At 38.2% G+C, this 18,678-nt stretch overlaps 1 protein-coding gene across 6 annotated transcripts in view; it reads right to left on the bottom strand.

Moving 5' to 3' along the window:
* LOC103475883 (unconventional myosin-XVIIIa-like) overlaps nt 1-18,678 on the bottom strand; it is an 84,096-nt gene that overhangs the window by 33,772 nt on the left and 31,646 nt on the right. For all 6 annotated transcript variants that reach the window (XM_008427832.2, XM_008427827.2, XM_008427829.2 and 3 more), the window contains 8 exons: nt 18,218-18,304; nt 16,005-16,143; nt 13,673-13,832; nt 13,388-13,574; nt 11,463-11,688; nt 11,156-11,265; nt 8,648-8,713; nt 7,213-7,341 (listed from right to left, as the gene is read on the bottom strand). In XM_008427832.2, the coding sequence (XP_008426054.1) occupies nt 7,213-7,341; nt 8,648-8,713; nt 11,156-11,265; nt 11,463-11,688; nt 13,388-13,574; nt 13,673-13,832; nt 16,005-16,143; nt 18,218-18,304 (1,104 nt within the window). The remainder of the gene's footprint in view (nt 1-7,212; nt 7,342-8,647; nt 8,714-11,155; nt 11,266-11,462; nt 11,689-13,387; nt 13,575-13,672; nt 13,833-16,004; nt 16,144-18,217; nt 18,305-18,678) is intronic.

Genomic DNA, 18,678 nt, shown 5'->3' with positions numbered 1-18,678 from the left:
ATATATACCAGCAAGAGGTCATATATAATTATTCTAGTTTGATTAGATTTTTTAGGCGTAAACTGGCCCAAAAAGGGATTACAAACATAATCTGTTAAAAATATAGAAAAATAAAAAGTCTTCAGAAAATATTCTATTATTAAGTGACAGTAAATAGGAGATTTGAGCATATTTATTTCTAGAATTCCCAACAACCCCATTAAACTAAGAAGAAAAATAAACTGGGTTATGGGAGGGGGATTTCAGTCCAGTTTAAATCAACAAAGATCGAATTGCTGCTTTAAAAATAATTGATAAATTTTTTTTTTTACTTCTTTAGGATAACATTTGCAATAAATAATTTACAGAATTGACAATAGTACTGAATACCTACAGAWCATTTTTGCTTATGGTTTGATAGTTATGTTGCATCTCATGAAGCACATTTATTCCTGTACAAATTTGGATACATTTTGAATTTAAAACTCAGAGGTCAAATACCTTCCCCGAGGATTGCCCTAGCACCTACCCTGTACTCTTCTCTCCCCTCTTATTCCCTCTCAACCACTGCTCTTCCCCCTTTAAATCTGCACTACCACCCAATCACCTCTGACAGAACCTTCCATGTAGCTTATTGTTAGCTTTGACATTGATTGCAATGTTATATCCATATTTGTAGGTCGCTTTTAAAARTGTCTACCAGATGCATAAACATGATTTAATCTGCAAGCCAACACATGTATGTGGGGCTGATTATATGCAAAAAAGGCAGAAAAAAGATTTGTAGGGTACCTGAAGGACAACAACCAATACAGTTAGTGCCTGCTGAGGCAAAATGACAGACTTTAAAAATGTCAGGATGTCCCCTTGAGGAGACAGCTGAATGAGTGGGGAGGAAAAAAAGAGGGTGGAAAAAAAGAAACAAGAAAAAAAATGTGGTTTTGTCATTTTTGTCACATGGGTTTGGCACGGTTTCACAAGGTTAACATGCCAGGAAATATAAATCAAAGAAAATTGGGGCTTCCTGTCACATCTGTATACATCAAGCAGAAAGTGTCTGAGTGGCTTCACCACCGCTCGACGGTAACCGTTCCGGAGGCAAATTGCCATCTAATCTAACTCTTAAGATTGGACACTTCAAATAGCACAAGAGGCTACGGAGCCCTATCAGTTTTTTTCCAAGTGATATGAAGGTAGAAGCAAGGGTGCAAAAGGATATTATTGTGCAATAATTATTCAAACATTCAACAGCAGGATGCTCTATAAATATTCACAGGGCATAGGAGGGGAGATGGAAATCAATTCAATAAGCCACCATGGCTGTTTATCTGCTTCTCAACTGTGGTGTTGACTAATTGAATCAAGAATAATATAAACAGGATGGAAATCAAAATTAAAAAATGCCCTTCACAATATCATTGCAAGGAGAGATGTATCTAACGTATATGCATCAGATGAATAGGAATAAATTTGCATGCTGCAATGGCGGAAGAAATGCATAGCAAAACTGTGTGAGCAGGGGAAAAAATGTACAGCTCTGGGAAAAAAATTAGCAGACCACTGCCTTGAAYCCCATTGAAAACCTCATGGTTATTCCACCAAATATTGATTTTCAAACTCTTCCTGAGTTATATTAGTATTTTTGTTTCTACATGAATATGGACTTGTTTTCTTTGCATTACTTGAGGTCTGAAAGTGCTGCGTCTTTTTCATTATTTTGACCATTTGCCATTTTCTGCAAATAAATGCTAAATGTTTGGTTGGAATTTCGTCGACGTTGAGGAACAWTGTTCATTTTACTCAAACATAAACCTATAAAAAGTAAAATCAAAGAAACTGATAATGTTAAGTAGTTCTCTTAATTTTTTCCAGAGCTTTATACATATATATCAGCCATAGTCTTGATTTGTCTGCAGTCACAACACTTAGTCTACTGACTCAACAGGTATATCCACTGAATACACAACACACATTTTTATGTTGTAATTAAGTAACTGTCAATATTTCAAAAAGTCTGTTCTGTGACTTGACATGAATGATTAAATATGTTTTCTAATTTGAGAAGATGGATGCTGAACTTGGGTCCAGTACATACTCCTAGATTTATAAAGGCAACAGCCACAAAATGGCAGACAAGACAGACATGTATAGGATACAGAAGGACATCAAGATTGACCATAAGAGGGAATCTGCTCTCTGTTCAAGATCTATTTTGGATCTGCTGCAGGAAGAGGACTCTGAACATTGCCAGAAACTCTTCATTAACTTTCAGAAGTGCTTCCATCAGAAACTAAAACAATTTAAAGAATCACCTCAATGTTGCACATCTTTCTGTCTTCACATGTTTAAATGCTGACCTGCTGTTAAAATAATCCACCTTAAATTACCAAAGCTTTACATATTTTGAGTGTTCCCATGTTTTTGCTATAATAAATGTATAATAATTGCTATAATAAATGTCCATAAACATTAATACTAACTCAGAGGACAACGTTTACTTTTCCTCAGGGCACACACAGGGCTGCATTTGACAAGKCATTAACGATGATGGGAGCAGCATTTGCTTTCAGCTGTTTGCAGCAGTCATCCACCCTGCCCCCACCCCATGCAAGTTTACCTAACAAATCCAGCCTCAGCACTGCAGTTAATAAGTATCGATTATTCTGGGCGAAGCAGCATAATCAGTCTGAACCCAACAGTAAATCCCGGTCTGTAGTTYTCGACAGCTTTGACAAGTGAGCTGTCACACGGAGGGTCAGAGTTTTACTGTTAAATTAGAAGTTACACAGCAGCTGCTCTTAGACCGAGCCATGAGCTTCATCACGGCTGGTAGGATCTCTCAACCTTGAGAGAGGTTTAGCTGTGCTAACCAAATGCTCCCAATTTAGCAGCGGATGAAAACTTAACTTTTATCTAAAGTCTGTTCTGAATTAGAAAAGAAATCTTCAAATTGAAAKTTGCAGCAAAAGCCCTTTGATCTTAAACAGCATGTCTAAAAATAATGTAAACTTTGTAATAGACTCAGTTTCCTGCAGATRTTAACACCCCTTYTTACCCCGATGATTTATTTTTCTTTACAACTCTCGAGTGCATGTACAGCGATTTTAAGTGTATTTGCAATTTTTCTATGTCACACTGATTAACCACTGCTCACTGAGCTGTTAATCATCAGGGCCATATGAAATTGTACTCTATTTTTRCTTCTCACACACAGCATTAAGGAGTTAATTATTTATTGACAACTTAATATAATATAAMTTAATATWATATTAGCGCCATTAGTTTCAATGGCGCTAATAGTTTGACTTTCTTTACAGTGAAAAGACTAAACTGTCTGCAGGTTACAACTTTAAAATCAACACAACGACTCAACATGTGGAGGAAMTATTCTAAACCAAGTATTCAWGTATGAATCTTTTTAAAAGGTTTTTATGGAAATTGAGTATGCCCAACTTGCATTACAAGGAAAACCTAAAATTGCTTTGTGATGCAGAGAATCCACATTGACCTAATGGAGGTGTTGAATTTAACCAGGGCAAGCAACATTTAAAAAGAAAACACAAACAGACTACAGATGGCAATACAGTAAAGATTACTGTGTCTGTTAGACTTCAAGTCAGAAAAAAAAATTCTGTAAGGATGCCAGTAAAAATACCACAATTTCCATTATAAGAGCTCAGAAGCAGGTGTTGGGGAGGACAGCGTCAAATGAAATGAAACAACATAAACAGCCCTCCCTTGAGAACGGGACCCCATGTCTCAGTGATATTTAGCTGTATAAATAAGGAGGGGGRAAAAAACTCCACTACCATTTAAATGGCTAAATTACCAAGACGAAAAGGAGGACTGTTCCACCCACTGCTTCCTTCCTTCTCCTCCTCTTCCTCCTAGCAGGGGGCATTTGCACCCACTGCCTTTTCCCCTGTCTCAGCTTAATTGCAGAAGGGATGTAGAGTAGACTGGACAGACACTGAAAGATTAACAACCTAATCTGATGGACAGAATGTGTCTGCACGAAATCACAACAAATCCAATTCTTGCTCACTCAGGGGTGGCATGGATTGAGATAAATATATAAATAAATACACGATAAATATAAACTTGCTMMGCTTTGGCTCAATCATGCTTTTAGCATTAGGTAAACATCTCGACATCAGAAGCAAATACACCCAAGCAGATTTATATGGTATTGTACATGAACAGTGTACGAAAACCTAGTTGTAGCATAAGAACATCTTTAGCATTGTTATCYATTAAACTATGTAATATCTAGATTTATTTTTTACTAACAGAGCAGAACATACTTCAGTTGGGTTTGGTATAATCTGAGCTGCAGAATATCTATGCAATGGAGAAAACATAGAACTAGCCTCATTATCTGTGATCTAATGCCCAGTAGAGGGTTTTCACTCTCATGGCCTAAGGTAGAGATATAAAAATTATAAACTCAAGCCCACAGAAGTAACAACTTCTATGCAGAAGAAATTAAAACGCCCAAACTGTCTGTCTTTGCAAAGTTTTAAATGTATTTGTACATACCATTCAATTAATTTTCCCCATTCATCACAAAGTGTGGCCCTACTCAGCTCTGGTTTTTTCACAGCTGCGTTCATGACTATTTAATTACAACTGTAACACCGTATTTATCACACCTACASCACGCTTCCTAACAATCTGCAGAACTTTGCTTTATGTGGATTCAGCCCTACTGTGGAGGAGAAATATGCCATCAGTAATTTCATTTTGTGTGTACTGCTCTGTGGCACCCTGTACAATAACTCTAACCATGTGTGATCCACTTTTTTTGTGCTCTTAACTGATCACAGTGGGACTCTGAAGCTGACATTTGATTTTTTTGTGAACTATGCTGAGCTTAATATATTACTCTCAACCCAATGAACTACAACTTGGGCTTGTTCTTCCTCTGTATTCTCCTCATCACTACATAACATGCCAGGACTCTGACAGCATGACAAATACACTTTGCATTTGACCTGCAGCCTGAAAAACGTGCATCATTTTTGTTAAGCCAGCAATATTCCTGTGCAGATAGGCAGGTCATTTATCTGTCACTCAGCACCACAGAAGAAATTTTTTGAACTTTTATTTTTCCACTGCCCTTTTCCTTGAGAGGTTTTTGTTTGAAGCAAAGGTCAATGTTCTAGAACCATAATTCCCATACTTTTTCCCCACAGTTTGAAAACAACATTCGTAGCTCACAAGTAGAGAAGTTTTTGCACTTAAGGCTTAATAATCTGCGCTGCAAATCACTTTTTATAGTTTCAGTTATTTGTTCAATGGAAATGTTGACGGTTCAGTGAGAGATAAATTAAAAATATTGAGAATAGGTGTAGCATAGAGATGCTTGTGTCAAAGAGTGAGCCGTCTCAGCTTTTATCTAGGGATTTTAGGGAATTTTTAGCACTAAAACACGCATAGTTCATAACAGCAACTGTGCCTCTAAATTAACAGAATCAGCAGAAGATATCATCACAGCCATGGCTGCATTTAACATGTTACCTTGCCAAGCTAAATTGATTTTCAGATCAATAAACCCCAGATAAAAAAATGTAATCTTTCTATTACAGATACATTAGTGGGAGACAGAAGGGATGAGGGCGTAGAGGGAAAATTTTGTTTTTTTGCTTAATGGATTTTGTAAAAGCCCTTTTGCCCTGAAATTTTGATGGCTTCTTGTTGTTTATAATTTTCAAGTTCAGAACGTGAAACACAGGACTGTTCCAAACTATTAGTATTACATTTTGAACTCAAATTAAACACACAAAAAATAGCAATGAAAAAACTTAAACGGCAGAAAKATCAGTCATATTCATGCACCACTGATAAATCTTACAGAMAATTTGACCATTTAATCATCTTAMTTGCATCATATGCAAGTGAAACAAGATATTCCGTGCCTCGCACATTGTCATTGTTGATGGAGGGCAGGAGCATTGATTCTGTTTCTGCTGGTTCATCGCAAGCAGGCTGAAGCAGCACTTTCACTTAAATAGTAATCACAGAGATGGAGAAGTGTGGGGTGCCATATATCACTGGAGGACATGCATTACGTCCAGAGAGATGGAGCCATGCATGCCAACAGAGAAATGGAAGTGGGGTGGAGCAGGAGGCTATGCGAGTCAGCAGCATGCCTGATAAGGGTGCATTCTTGGGGGCACGCAGAAGAAATGGCCATGGTTCTGCCTTGTGATGGATGATTGGATGGATCACACGAAGGCCAGAGCTATGAGCAAAAGATTTAGAGTGCTTATTTGTAATTAGTTGAAGATTTGCAGGATCGCTGGTAGGATCTACCCTAAAGTCTAGACCAAACAGGCCCTTAAAATAGCCCTGTAGAAATTCTTCATCTTTAAGGTTTTCCTTTCAACAAAATCACCCTGTTAATTTACTCACTTCTCCAATACAATAATTGTGCATTCATATAAACATGTATCTTTTAACAGGCGTCAAAATAAACGAAATATCATTTGTTTCCTTCGAATACATAAAAAGAGAGATATTTAAACTTTTACATTTTAGTAAGATTTTGAAAATCTTTAGTCTTAGACTAAAAAGTGCTGGATGTCCAGGGTTTCTGTGTTTAGCTTTGCCTCTTTTCTACATAGAGTTACTGACGGGGCTATTAAGGTAATTGACTGTGTGTGTGTTATTCTTGATTCCCCCCCGTCACAGAAAGTATCGCTGGCACAGTGTTTTAGTTTATTTTCTCTTCAATAGAACGCACTCCTGCCCCATTCATTCAATGTTTATGTTTTATTAAGAAAGCTACTGCTAAAATTGACAGAACTACTTTTGCAATTTAGTTTGGTAATTCTATTAGTACCACTGACACCAAAACATTTTAATTTAGCTGCATCTCTTTCCATGATGGGAACTGTTGCTGACATTAACATTGATAACTTTCCTTGTTGTTCTCTCAAAGAAAGTACTCCAGGTGTTTCAGTTCAGCTCYGTCTCTTTTCTTAATGCAGTGGGTGAAAGAGGTACTGAATTTGTGTGCTCTTGTTTTTGTGCATTTCTTACAGAAAGTACCCCTGGTCTTGTGCTTCGGTGTTTACATCCAAACTGATTTAAAATGAATTTGGAGGAAATTTAATTCTGTACATGTGGATATCAGAKGAACTCTTTTCATTAAGGTCCTTTTAGGTTTGTGCTATACAAGCAAATCGAACTGAAGACATGAATTACATATAAAAGGTATGTTGTTGATACCTTTCTCTTCTTGAAGGCCTGCCGTGCAATGTAGCCTCTACAGGAAGCTTGCAACAGAGTTAGATTACGCTTGGTCTGCTCATCCCGCTGTTCCTCCAGCTTAGCCAAAATCCCRGCTCTGAAAAACAACTGGAGAAAGAAACAATGTCACACAAACGCATATTAGTRAAACGAAAACATTATTGAGAGATCACYCGGTGCTTACTTTAGCCAAGAGAAAATTAGAGTGAGCGGCCTGCTTTAAAGCGAAGCACAGCAGCAAAGTTAAAACAAAGGTGAGTTGAAAAACTAAATAAACGCACTGAAGCAAAGAAATCAATAAGAAGAGGTGTAATCCACAGACATAAGAGCTTTATCCGAATGATAAAGGAGAGATTAAGTTATTATCTTGGACAATCAGCATGGTCTGTTTTTAATCTAGGCCAAAGGTGGAACACAGTTTAACAGGCTCTGGGCTCCTCTATACTTCAAAGGATCAAGTACTGCCAATGCATCAAACATGATGGCAAGAAAGTGTTTACATTAATATATTTTTTTGTACTCTATACATGTAAAAATGCTTCAAAAGTAATAAACCAGAATGTGGTTTGGGAAATGTAAAAATTGGGAGGAGCAATGTATTTGGTTAAAACAGAGACTATGTTTTAATTTGGTTCAATAGTTGGGCAGAAATTCACCATTCATCATTAGATGCATGCAGTACTTTGTAAAATGCGGGTGGCTAGGCAGTTCTTCTACACAGAGCTATCTCTGAAGGCAGATTTTATCCTGCGCAGAGCTTTGAATCCGCTGCTGGAAGCCTCTTTGGGGCTGGYGTAATTGGCATGCAAGTGAGACAGGTTGCTATGACGCCAATGCTTTGTGAATGGCCAACTGAGCCTTTTTGAATTGTGGTGCCCAATGTAAGGCTGCCTCCAAACCCTTCCTCTCTTATGTGCTTAAAAAGAGTGGCGACATTTCTGTTTTTTTTATATTATTGTTTCTTTTGTATTTCAGTCTTAGCTGAGAGCTACTTTCTAGCTGATAGGATTGGACCTCGGTTTCTAAGCTATGTTTACGGTGGGTACCTGTACGAGGGTCATGGTGCAAAATCAGTAGGAAGAATTTGCTCTAATGACCAGAAACAAAAGAGAGAATTACTGTCTTGCTGTCAGAAGTAGAGTCTCTTGGGTAGCTAGTGGCAAAAAAAAAAAAAAAGGTGAGATGAAGGGACAGGGCTTGGCAGCATTCCATAAAAAAAACAGCAAACAACCCTCAAAGAGGGACAGGTGTAATGAAAGGCACACTTCCCAGGAAAGCAAGTGTCATTCACCAAAGAAAAAAAAAAAGTTGTGCTGCAGCTTTGTTGTTAAGGTTTAAAGAGGAAAGGAACTGGCAGTGATTCAAAGCAAAAGGTTTGCGCAGGAACATTAAAGTGGCTTGTTTTCTTACTCACCCTACTCAGACCCATGTGGTAGCTGCTCTTCTCCAAATCCAGAGACTCCAACAGCTCCTCCACAGCCTGGGTAAAGATGTACAACATCAATGTCTCCATGTTTGGATGCAAAAAGATTAATTACAGACAATACAACAAAACAGTGATCTACCCACAAGCCTTTAAATTAGAAGTAAAAGACAGTTTTCTTTCTTCTGTCACAACTGGATTCAGTTCGGAAATAAAGTCAACAAGCATGAGGAAAAAAAAAACATTTGGCTCCAAGAACCTCCAGAAACCAATTACAACCTGTCCCTCTGAGTCCACCTGCTCCTGGCTTACTCAACATGACCCCTGGTATTTCTTGGCCCCGCTGCGACTTTGAGCGCACACACCCAGCACAGAAGCACACCATGAGCCCAGTCTCTGAGACTCTCTCTGCCCTGTCCATCTACTAGCTGATGTGCACTGAAGTTGTATTGTTGTCTCAGCTCTTTCACTCTGTACTCGAGCCTCCAGTCTCAAAGACTACATCTAGATTACACTAGCACAGGTTCTCCGCAAGTACTGAGGGGCTTTTGTTCACCGGTGTTTCAACAGAAACTCGCCCCTCACACAAAAACAGAGAAAAACAGAAATACTCTACCCTAACCCTGGTGCCTCTCTCTCTCTCTCTCTCTCTCTCTCTCTCTCTCTCTCTCTTCTAGAAGACAACTTTGTTGATTTCACGTGAAACATTCTCCTGTTTTTACTTTTGTTGTCACAACTGTTTCAGATCATTGATTTAAATATCAGACAAAAACAAACTAAATGTATTATAATATTATATTTTACTAAATATAAATGTATATTTTATTAAAGAAAATATAAGTCTCCAAGCTAACCWTGCCTTTATTAAATTATACATTAATTGTGGTTAACCGCATTTTTTTTGTTCAGCTTCAAGGGCTATTCTCAGGGCTAATTACCACCTGGTTCGTAGAATTAAGAAAACCCTAAAACAGCATTGGTCGRATAACATGAAGTACCCAAAAGTAATCTCTAAAAACTACATGTTTTTCGTTTTATTAGAAATGTGTTCTGTAGAAATTAATATCCATTAGCCTGGGAAAACATAGATTAGTACTAAAACCTGCAATTTTTGGACCTAAACARCATAATCTCATTGATGGAATCTTAAATTGTGCTCTTTACTGGAATTTCCTGAAGGAAATCAGCTCATAACCCTAAGTACTTAGGCAATGGAATAGAAGCACACTACAAAGTGCATTGGCTCAAAGACATAAAATAAAATGATCGAAGTTTGGACTTAATCTACTGAGATGCTGAGGTGTGACAAAAATAAATAAATATACAGGGCATTCATGATTGAAACAAATCAATTCTGCAAATAACAACAGGCCAAAATTCCTCTAGAGCAATGTAAAGGACTCACTGGCAGWAATGAGGTTTAGGGGGCAATTACTATTTCACATAAGTCATAGTTGATTTGGATACCTTTCTTCCCATAATAAATTRAATCACTTGAAATCAGCTCTTTTTAAACACTTGGATTATGTTTGTATGATTATAAAAATTAATATCAATACCTGAAATATTTAAGTGTAAAAAACAGCAAAAGAGGAACTAACGGATGAAATACTTGTTTCTCTGGAAGGTCTAGGCTGGAAGAGATGGAATACACTCATTGATAAATACTAATTACATTTTGCGCAGAAATCTACAGTGAAAAAAAAAAAAACACCTGAAAAGAAAAGCTGCAGTAGGTGAGCAGATAGACACAGATGCCTCTCCAGANATAACAACAGGCCAAAATTCCTCTAGAGCAATGTAAAGGACTCACTGGCAGTAATGAGGTTTAGGGGGCAATTACTATTTCACATAAGTCATAGTTGATTTGGATACCTTTCTTCCCATAATAAATTGAATCACTTGAAATCAGCTCTTTTTAAACACTTGGATTATGTTTGTATGATTATAAAAATTAATATCAATACCTGAAATATTTAAGTGTAAAAAACAGCAAAAGAGGAACTAACGGATGAAATACTTGTTTCTCTGGAAGGTCTAGGCTGGAAGAGATGGAATACACTCATTGATAAATACTAATTACATTTTGCGCAGAAATCTACAGTGAAAAAAAAAAAACACCTGAAAAGAAAAGCTGCAGTAGGTGAGCAGATAGACACAGATGCCTCTCCAGACAGCCTAAGCATCACAGTTACAACTGGCCGAATATTTCTAGCTTTGACTRCAGTAAAAAACACTCCCCGAGCAGCAATTCTAATCTCCCCTATTTCACGAGCGAGACACCGATGAGGTTAAGCTGATTGGGTCCTTGCTATGGCTCTGATGAACGCCCATTTCTCCGTCCCTCGGCTGCTGACAAATCAGAGGGCAGACGTAATGAAGTCGTCTCCTCACAACATCAATCTTCACCGGGCTTGGCCACCAGTGGAGCTGCACATTTCAGCCCCACGCACTCMCAACACCCACCGCYGTTTTTCTTTTTTTTGCTGAGTGACTTACTCTCTTCTCATCCTTCACGATGTAATTCCTCCCATGTTTCTTGGTGAGGTGYGGGGCCAGCACATCAAAGCGCCGTCGGAACTCGGAAAACACCATGTGATCGGGGTAACCTGCGAAAAGTCGGTGTYGGAGAAAGTTATGCTCTGCAAATATTTGTGGAGAGCTGTGATCATTCAGAGATGACCTTCTGACAGGGAAAAAAAATAAATTCAGCCACTTTTTTTTTTTTTTTGCCCAATGCACATATATAAGCAGGCTTGGATTGCAATACRTCTCACTATGTATAAGATTTAAGAAGCTTCTTCACCTTGCCTGTAGATCCGTAGGGCATCAAGCAGCTTGGATCCACGTATTTGAGCACGAAGCAATGCTACATCCAGCTGCATTAAGCCAGGATCTCCACTCTCCCCCTGAGCCTCGGATTCCCCGCCTTTGAACAGGGATCCACTAAGAGCCTTTAGAGCGTCTGCCTTGGGCAATATGCAATGAACAAAGTGAATCCTAGACCTCCGCAACGTGTCAAGAAGGGCATCCTATAAAAGAAAGGGCAAGATTAGGATTTCTTGTGCAAACATTCGGAAACATCCATTAGTGTAATGTGTCTTGAAAAACCATTTACATCGTCTGTGGTTTTGCTCAGATTTGTCATGTAACAAACACAAACATTACTGTATTTTATTCAAAAATATGCTTTTTAAAYCTCCCATARCAGCGGTGTGAAACTCATTTTCATTTTGAGCCACATCAAGATCATGAATGTTCTCTAAGGGYCGGCTGTGCCAGAAAGCAWTGATGAAGTCCAATAACAAACTGTAGAAGTATTGGTAAATAGCCATGTCTGCAAGTTAATAAATGTTTCTTAAAATTAAATAATATTGAAGATATTTTCATTTTGCTCAGTCCCTCCTGGATTGCATGACTGTTTTTTGTTTTTTTTGCAATAAAATCACTGATTTTTGTGAAAATATTTCCGAAATATTTGCAAGAAATTTTGCGATACTTGACATCAAGTAAGGCCGATGCAGTGATGTAGTAGAAGTAAAAAATACTGACACCTGCAGACCGGAATTGACATCACTTAAACCCAATGTTTTTGACCATTTTCTCCAAAGAATTTGCAATAAACTCTATAGTTTGCAGAAACATATTTAAATACAATTGACAAGTTCTTTGAAATCTGCTTCTAACAGTTCTGCACATCTAAAAACTCAAKATTTTTGCAAAATAGTCCAAGCTTAGTCAGACTAGATGGGTGTACCAATGGGAATACATTTTAAAATCTAGCCCCAGGTTGGTTTTAGGTCTGGATTTTGACTAAGCCATTCAAACACATGACTTGTGCTTTGATCAACTGTTCCATTATATCTCTGGCTGTATGTTTCGRATCATCGCGCTGCAGGTAGGTGAACTTCTGCCTCAGTCAAGTTTTTTTGCAGCCTTTAACAGATTTTCTGCCAGAGCTGCTCTGTATTTCGCTCCTTTCAGCTTCCCATCAATTGTGACCGGCTTCCCTGTCCTTCCTTAATGAAAAGCATCTCCACAGCAAGATGCTTCCACCCCCATATTTCACCATGGACACGATGTGTTCAGAGTTATCTGCAGTCTCATAACACAATCAAACGTATATTCAAGTTTGTGGTTAGAATTTGACAAAATAAATCACAAATGGAAGAAGAAACATGTACTAATTCCATATTTTTTTAAAGGAAGAACTGATCAAATATAAAAGAATCAGTCACAACATAAAATTTTAACTATTTAACTAGTTAAAATTTTCATCGGAGTGCAGGTGCATCAGTGAACACTACACTTCACTCTAAACCTAATATGAATTCCAATGTACACTTCTGCAGCTCATTTTTCATCTGCAGAGAAACATGTATATTTCTTAGATAAAGTCTAAAAATATAGATCCAATAGAGATTCACTTCTGAGGTTAGATGGGTTGGAAGCTAACGCAGCTGCAGAGCCCAAGTCTATAAAAACAGCCAATATATCATTTTCCCTGGCTGCAGCTCAACTCCTGGCCTTCATCTCAACACTTTTCTTTTAAGCTGCATTGTGCAATTTACGAACGCTCTAAGGCCCAAAGTAGACTCCAGAATAAATCCTAAACAAGGTTACAAATGTGAAACACGTCATCCCTTCATACACCATAAGCTCCCAGCTCAGCTCTAGAACCAAGTTAACAGAGGAGAATTWATTTTTTKTGTGGTTTATTTGTTCTCTCACCACTTGGAGTTTTATTTGGATGCACAAGGACTTCTTCCTGATTGCAGCGACTCCTGTACTGAAGGTCTTCCTCATGCTGGTAGCCCTGCGCAGGGACATGTTGGAAACGCCCTCGAGACCGGCAACGGAACCKGACAGYACCACKGCGCCACCCGCCCGGCTTGTGAACAGGGAGCTGATTATCTTCCTGCATGAGTAACATTTGAAAAGTCACCGACTGAAATCATGTTATATTTACGTTCATATTCACCAAAGGCGGATTTCGCCTGCCAAGGTAAAACCTACTTTTGGGACTCCTGCAGCAGGTTCATTGCATTTGTAGATGCAGGGTTCTGTTTGGCGTAGGTCAACCACCCACGAGCGTCATACTCCACCCAGTCGGTCCCATGACTGTGGCCCAGCAGGAAATGATTYTCCTTCTCACTCCTCAAAAGGAAAGTGTGACCTGATGCAAGCAGAAAAATCAGTGTTGAACTCCCAAAACACCGTTTGTATGAAAGCATAAAGAGGGTGGAAAAAAATATTGAAATAYTTWAAAAATTTAGGAAGTTATTTTTACTGCCTGCATGAAAAGTTTATCATAAGCAGATTCATCAGTTCTCGATTACTCTGCTATGTGCCATCTGTCGCCAACCTACACAGACATTACTAATACATGCATAATCACAGACAGTCTGCTCCCATTTTATGTGATTCAAGGGGCAATTTTACAAGCCGGGCGATGGAGCCAGCCGAGTCCTGGACGGTGGCCGACTAGACAGCATACTGTTCCATGCAATGATTATTGTGTAAATATTAAATTATTTWAAAAATCAATAAATCGGGCAATAGCTGATGGCATCAGGATTCTAGCTTTGCAAACGGATTTCATGTCTTTACCTTGCCTTGCTGTGATGTTGTTTCTGTGGATGCAATAAATGTCCCTGGTCTGGACCACTTTACAAAATAATGATGAATGGAAACCRTACAGTCTCTGGCACCAAAATATTTTACATTGCCAACAAATTCTACATTAAATCACAAACATCGCTGTTGCACAGGCTATAACTGATACAGTTGTCTGTGGATCACATTGACCTATTCGTGTTGAATTAAGGTGAACTCTTCAGTGAATTTGCACCCAGTCCTCCAATTTTTTAACATACTCCCAATCCAGTACATGGATCAAATGAGTGGCTCCTCATCAGGGCTCTGCATAACTCAGTGATATGCTGAAGTGGTAATTCAGCCATTTAATCCAGATTTTGTTAGCATAGGGATGCATCTACAAATTGCAGGACAGTGATTGTCAAGGGCTGGAGTCGGAAAGCCCTGGTGTAAAGTTTAGTTGTAGCTACAGTAAGAGTTTGCTAATCTAGACTCTTGCTGCTCCTGTTAAGTTAAACATCATGTGGCTGAGAATTCATATACTCTCCTCACTTTAATATCTCAATGATGAGACATTTGGAACATTAAATACTTTCAACTTTGCAGCTATTGCTAAGGTTTAAATGCAAGGCAGCCATTTTGGATTTTTCMCTCATGTTTGCAATTAAAATGTTAGAAATTCCAACTGCTGAGTAAAAACAGAAGGCATAATTGAATCAAATTTTTTAAAGAAATGTTTGAACAAATTTGGACACTCCAAATTAAAAARATGTCAAATCCTGTTCCCAAAGCATTTCATATTATCTATGCACTACTGTGTGAGAGAAAATACAGCACCAGATTAGTACTAGATAAAAACAAGACAAACTCTGCTGTAAAATATACGCACAAGAAACTTTCRAGGGACATTACAACTACACTACGAAGATGTTTATTCATGTCCATTAGTATTAAGTCATAATTTTTTTTGAAGGACAGCTTTTCACTTCTATCTGAGTAATATTAATTTGAAATAAGGCTCATGCTTGAGAATAATTTTTGTTTTCTCTCCTGACCTCTACTACTGATATTCTGCAGTTATAAACATGTTTTATTTCTGCAAACGTCCTTTTATCTCACCAGATCTGTTTATTGCTCATTACTTTATGTTAAATGCTTTGCCACAACATTTCATGAGAAAAAACTTCCTTTGTGAATCTCAAATTGTTTAGTAGCCTTACATCCAGCTCACTTAATTAGCTTCACAGCGAAATATATTTTCAACACAGAATTTTTCTCCTTGCTYGTCAACTCTTATTCTACCTATAAGTTTTAAAACCTGAAAAAAAAAACAGTGCCCATTTAAATGTCATGTTTGACAATGCTAAGGCTCCTCTGACATTGGGTCAAATTGACCCCTCAGGCAACTGCGCTGTTAACCTGACCTAAATAAACATTCTGAAAGTAAGGCCTTCAACTGATGTTTTAGAAGAATGGGACTGAAACTGCATTGTAATTTTTCATTTACTTTTTTTCTGACCTTGACACAGTTCTGAAGGCTAAATTGCAAAAATCTACTTTTAATTTTTTTTCATAAAACATTTTCTACTGAAACCTTGCTTAACTTGCTACAAAAGGGGAACACAACCCCTACATTTGTTAAAACACACATTTTCTTTGTCTCTTTCTTTTAGAATCTTATTGCTTCTTGTGGAGATAAGAGTGACCTTATTATGCAAATTGTCAGTGCAAGATTCCGTTTTGTCCTCACCTTTACTCTCGCCCTCAGCCGGTCCGTAGTAGCTGAAGAGACGTCCCAAAAGTGTTTCCGCTGATCCTCCTGGCTGCAGAGCCTCTTCCTCCATCAGCCACAGAAGCCCCCGTGCCTCGTCTGTTCGAACCGTTCGCACCTATTGCAAAGTAAAATGTTTACACATACACTTTTGAACATCCTGCCGCCATCGAACAATGTATTTTTATCCTTACTTCCTCTGTTTTGATAGGGGTTTTTTGACCTCTTTCAATTCTACAGTCTACAGTCTAAAAAAAATCCTATTTCATTACATGAGTAAAGACAACCTTGCCAGAAGGACACTCAGCTTCTTTCAGCTGTTTAATGGGAATGCATGGATGAATCAAGCATATCTTTAAGCCTTTATTATTCATCTCCCTCATGGGTACAAAAAGAAAATACATATAATTTTCTCAGAACTGGTTGCTGACCTCTGCAGTCAAGTTCTTAAGTGTAAGCAAATGTACTCTGCAGTGTGTTCCTTCCCAGCCTAAGCTGGTAGTGAGGAGACCAGATAATATTATCAGGACTGAAAATTGAAATTTCTTTTTAAAAAAAAGAAAGAAAGAAACATTCACAGTCTGTGTCCTTCAGCTGCTGCTGCAATAATAGCATCATCCATTCGGCAATTTTTATATTAAAAATGTAAATGTAGCTCATAAAGACAAAGTAATTGAGGATTAAAATGAATATAATTAGCAATACATTTACTACCAGCAGAAAAAAGGGGGGAGGAGGGGAGACCTGCAATGGCACTGCTTTGCACAGAATAGGGATATTATCTTCATGTGTGATGCTACGAAAGATCAAACAGCTTTATTCAACAGTGTGTGTTGATGTCAGCATATTTTACCACGCACATATTGCCTTGCAGAGTCATTCATAACTAGTGAACTTTCAAATTTTGTCATATTATAAAGACAAACGTTAATGCATTTTATGGCATAGGCCACACAAAATAGAAGATAATTAATCGCGAAGCGAAAGGGTAAATGATACAAAACTATAATCTCTTATAACACAAATCTCAATTCAGCTTCCCGGAGTTAACACTTTGTAGAATATAAAGAAGTGTTCCTTCCACTTCATAATCATGTGATACTTGCTGTAGATCTATTTCATTAAATCCCAATAAAACACAATGTTTGTGCTCATAATATGAGTAAATGAGGAAAAGTTCAAGGTAGATGACCAATTTACACAATTGCATAGTTAGAACACAAGGTTCAATCCTGAATTTTTATCAGTATTTTAACTTTCATGATACACATTTAGCCAAAATATTGACAAAAAACATGTTTGAAAGGAAAGGAATGCTCTACATAGGGTTGTTAGATTGGTTGACACAGTTAATTCCTGAAAACATCCTGGAAAACCTAGACGCAAACCAACAGAACCAAGAACAGCTTTAATATCCGTTAGGATGCTACAACAAATACGCCCTTATCAGCGGTGCACACCACACTGCCTGCAAATACATAGACAGTGCATCAGTTTGAAGGAGACGTATGACAAGCCATGAAACTGGCAATGAGTTGAACATTAAGGCTGTGATAACGGATATTTGAGCTATGACAGGATAAAATATATCTTTGGGTAGAAAAAAAAAACCTTTGATCAAAATGCCTTTCATTCAAAGCAACAGATCTTTAGAGCAGACTTTAAAAATGTCTTTAAAGTTACCATTTMATTTTTTCCTTCTTTTTTGTGTGATATACTGTAGCACTGCTTCTGATGACGTTCAAACCAGAACAGGGACCCATCTTAAAAAGCAAAGCACTCCAACAAAAAATACTGGAGTTATAGCAACGTGATCCACAGTTCTTTAAACTCTGCCATTTCTGTTTCCATGGTGCAGATCACAAGCTGCAAAGGCCAAACATTGATTTTTCTTTCTTGAAGTCAATTCTCTAACCTTTCTTTTTCTTGCTCCCATCGCCTTTTTCTAACCTCTCCCAAACCAACACTGTATACAATAGAGAGATTATTCAAAATATATATATTTACTTCTGAATCACRAAGGGCATCTGGCGAATATCAAAAGAAAAACATGTTTACAAAAAGATTTTGAAGGAAACCGTTACACTGCTACCAAAACTAAGCATGAAAAAAAAGTTTGAAAAAACAGAAGGTGCTATGGAAATTCCCCTGGCAGTGTACTGCAAAGATAAAAATTTAACCACTTGACTTACAAGTGCATGGCTTGAGGTTTGGTCTATCACTGCCACTGAGAGAGAAGCGGTGGGCTCAGTGTCTTCTATGGCAAGTTCAATGTTTTCCTGGAGGAAGAAAGATAAGTAGACAGAGACTCAAAACCATATCTAAATGTGAAAAAGGACATTTTCCAATGACAAAATGTGTGTGGGGGGGGGGTTCCTAAGAAACCTATTAGACATCAGTTGAGGTGGCTCGGGCATCTGGTCAGGATGCCTCCTAGACACCTCCCTGGTGAGGTGTTCTGGGCATGTCCCACCAGGAGGAGGCCTCGGGKAAGACCCAGGACACGCTGGAGGGACTATGTCTCTCGGCTGGCCTGGGAACGCCTTGGGATTCCTCCAGAGGAGCTGGAAGAAGTGGCTGGGGAGAGGGAAGTCTGGGCCTCCCTTCCGAAGCTGCTGCCCCCGCGACCCGACCCCGGATAAGCAGAAGAAAA

Source organism: Poecilia reticulata, linkage group LG14 (genome assembly GCF_000633615.1).
Source record: "Poecilia reticulata strain Guanapo linkage group LG14, Guppy_female_1.0+MT, whole genome shotgun sequence".
Lineage (NCBI taxonomy): Eukaryota > Metazoa > Chordata > Actinopteri > Cyprinodontiformes > Poeciliidae > Poecilia > Poecilia reticulata.
This window is presented reverse-complemented; position numbering and strand designations above follow the sequence as displayed.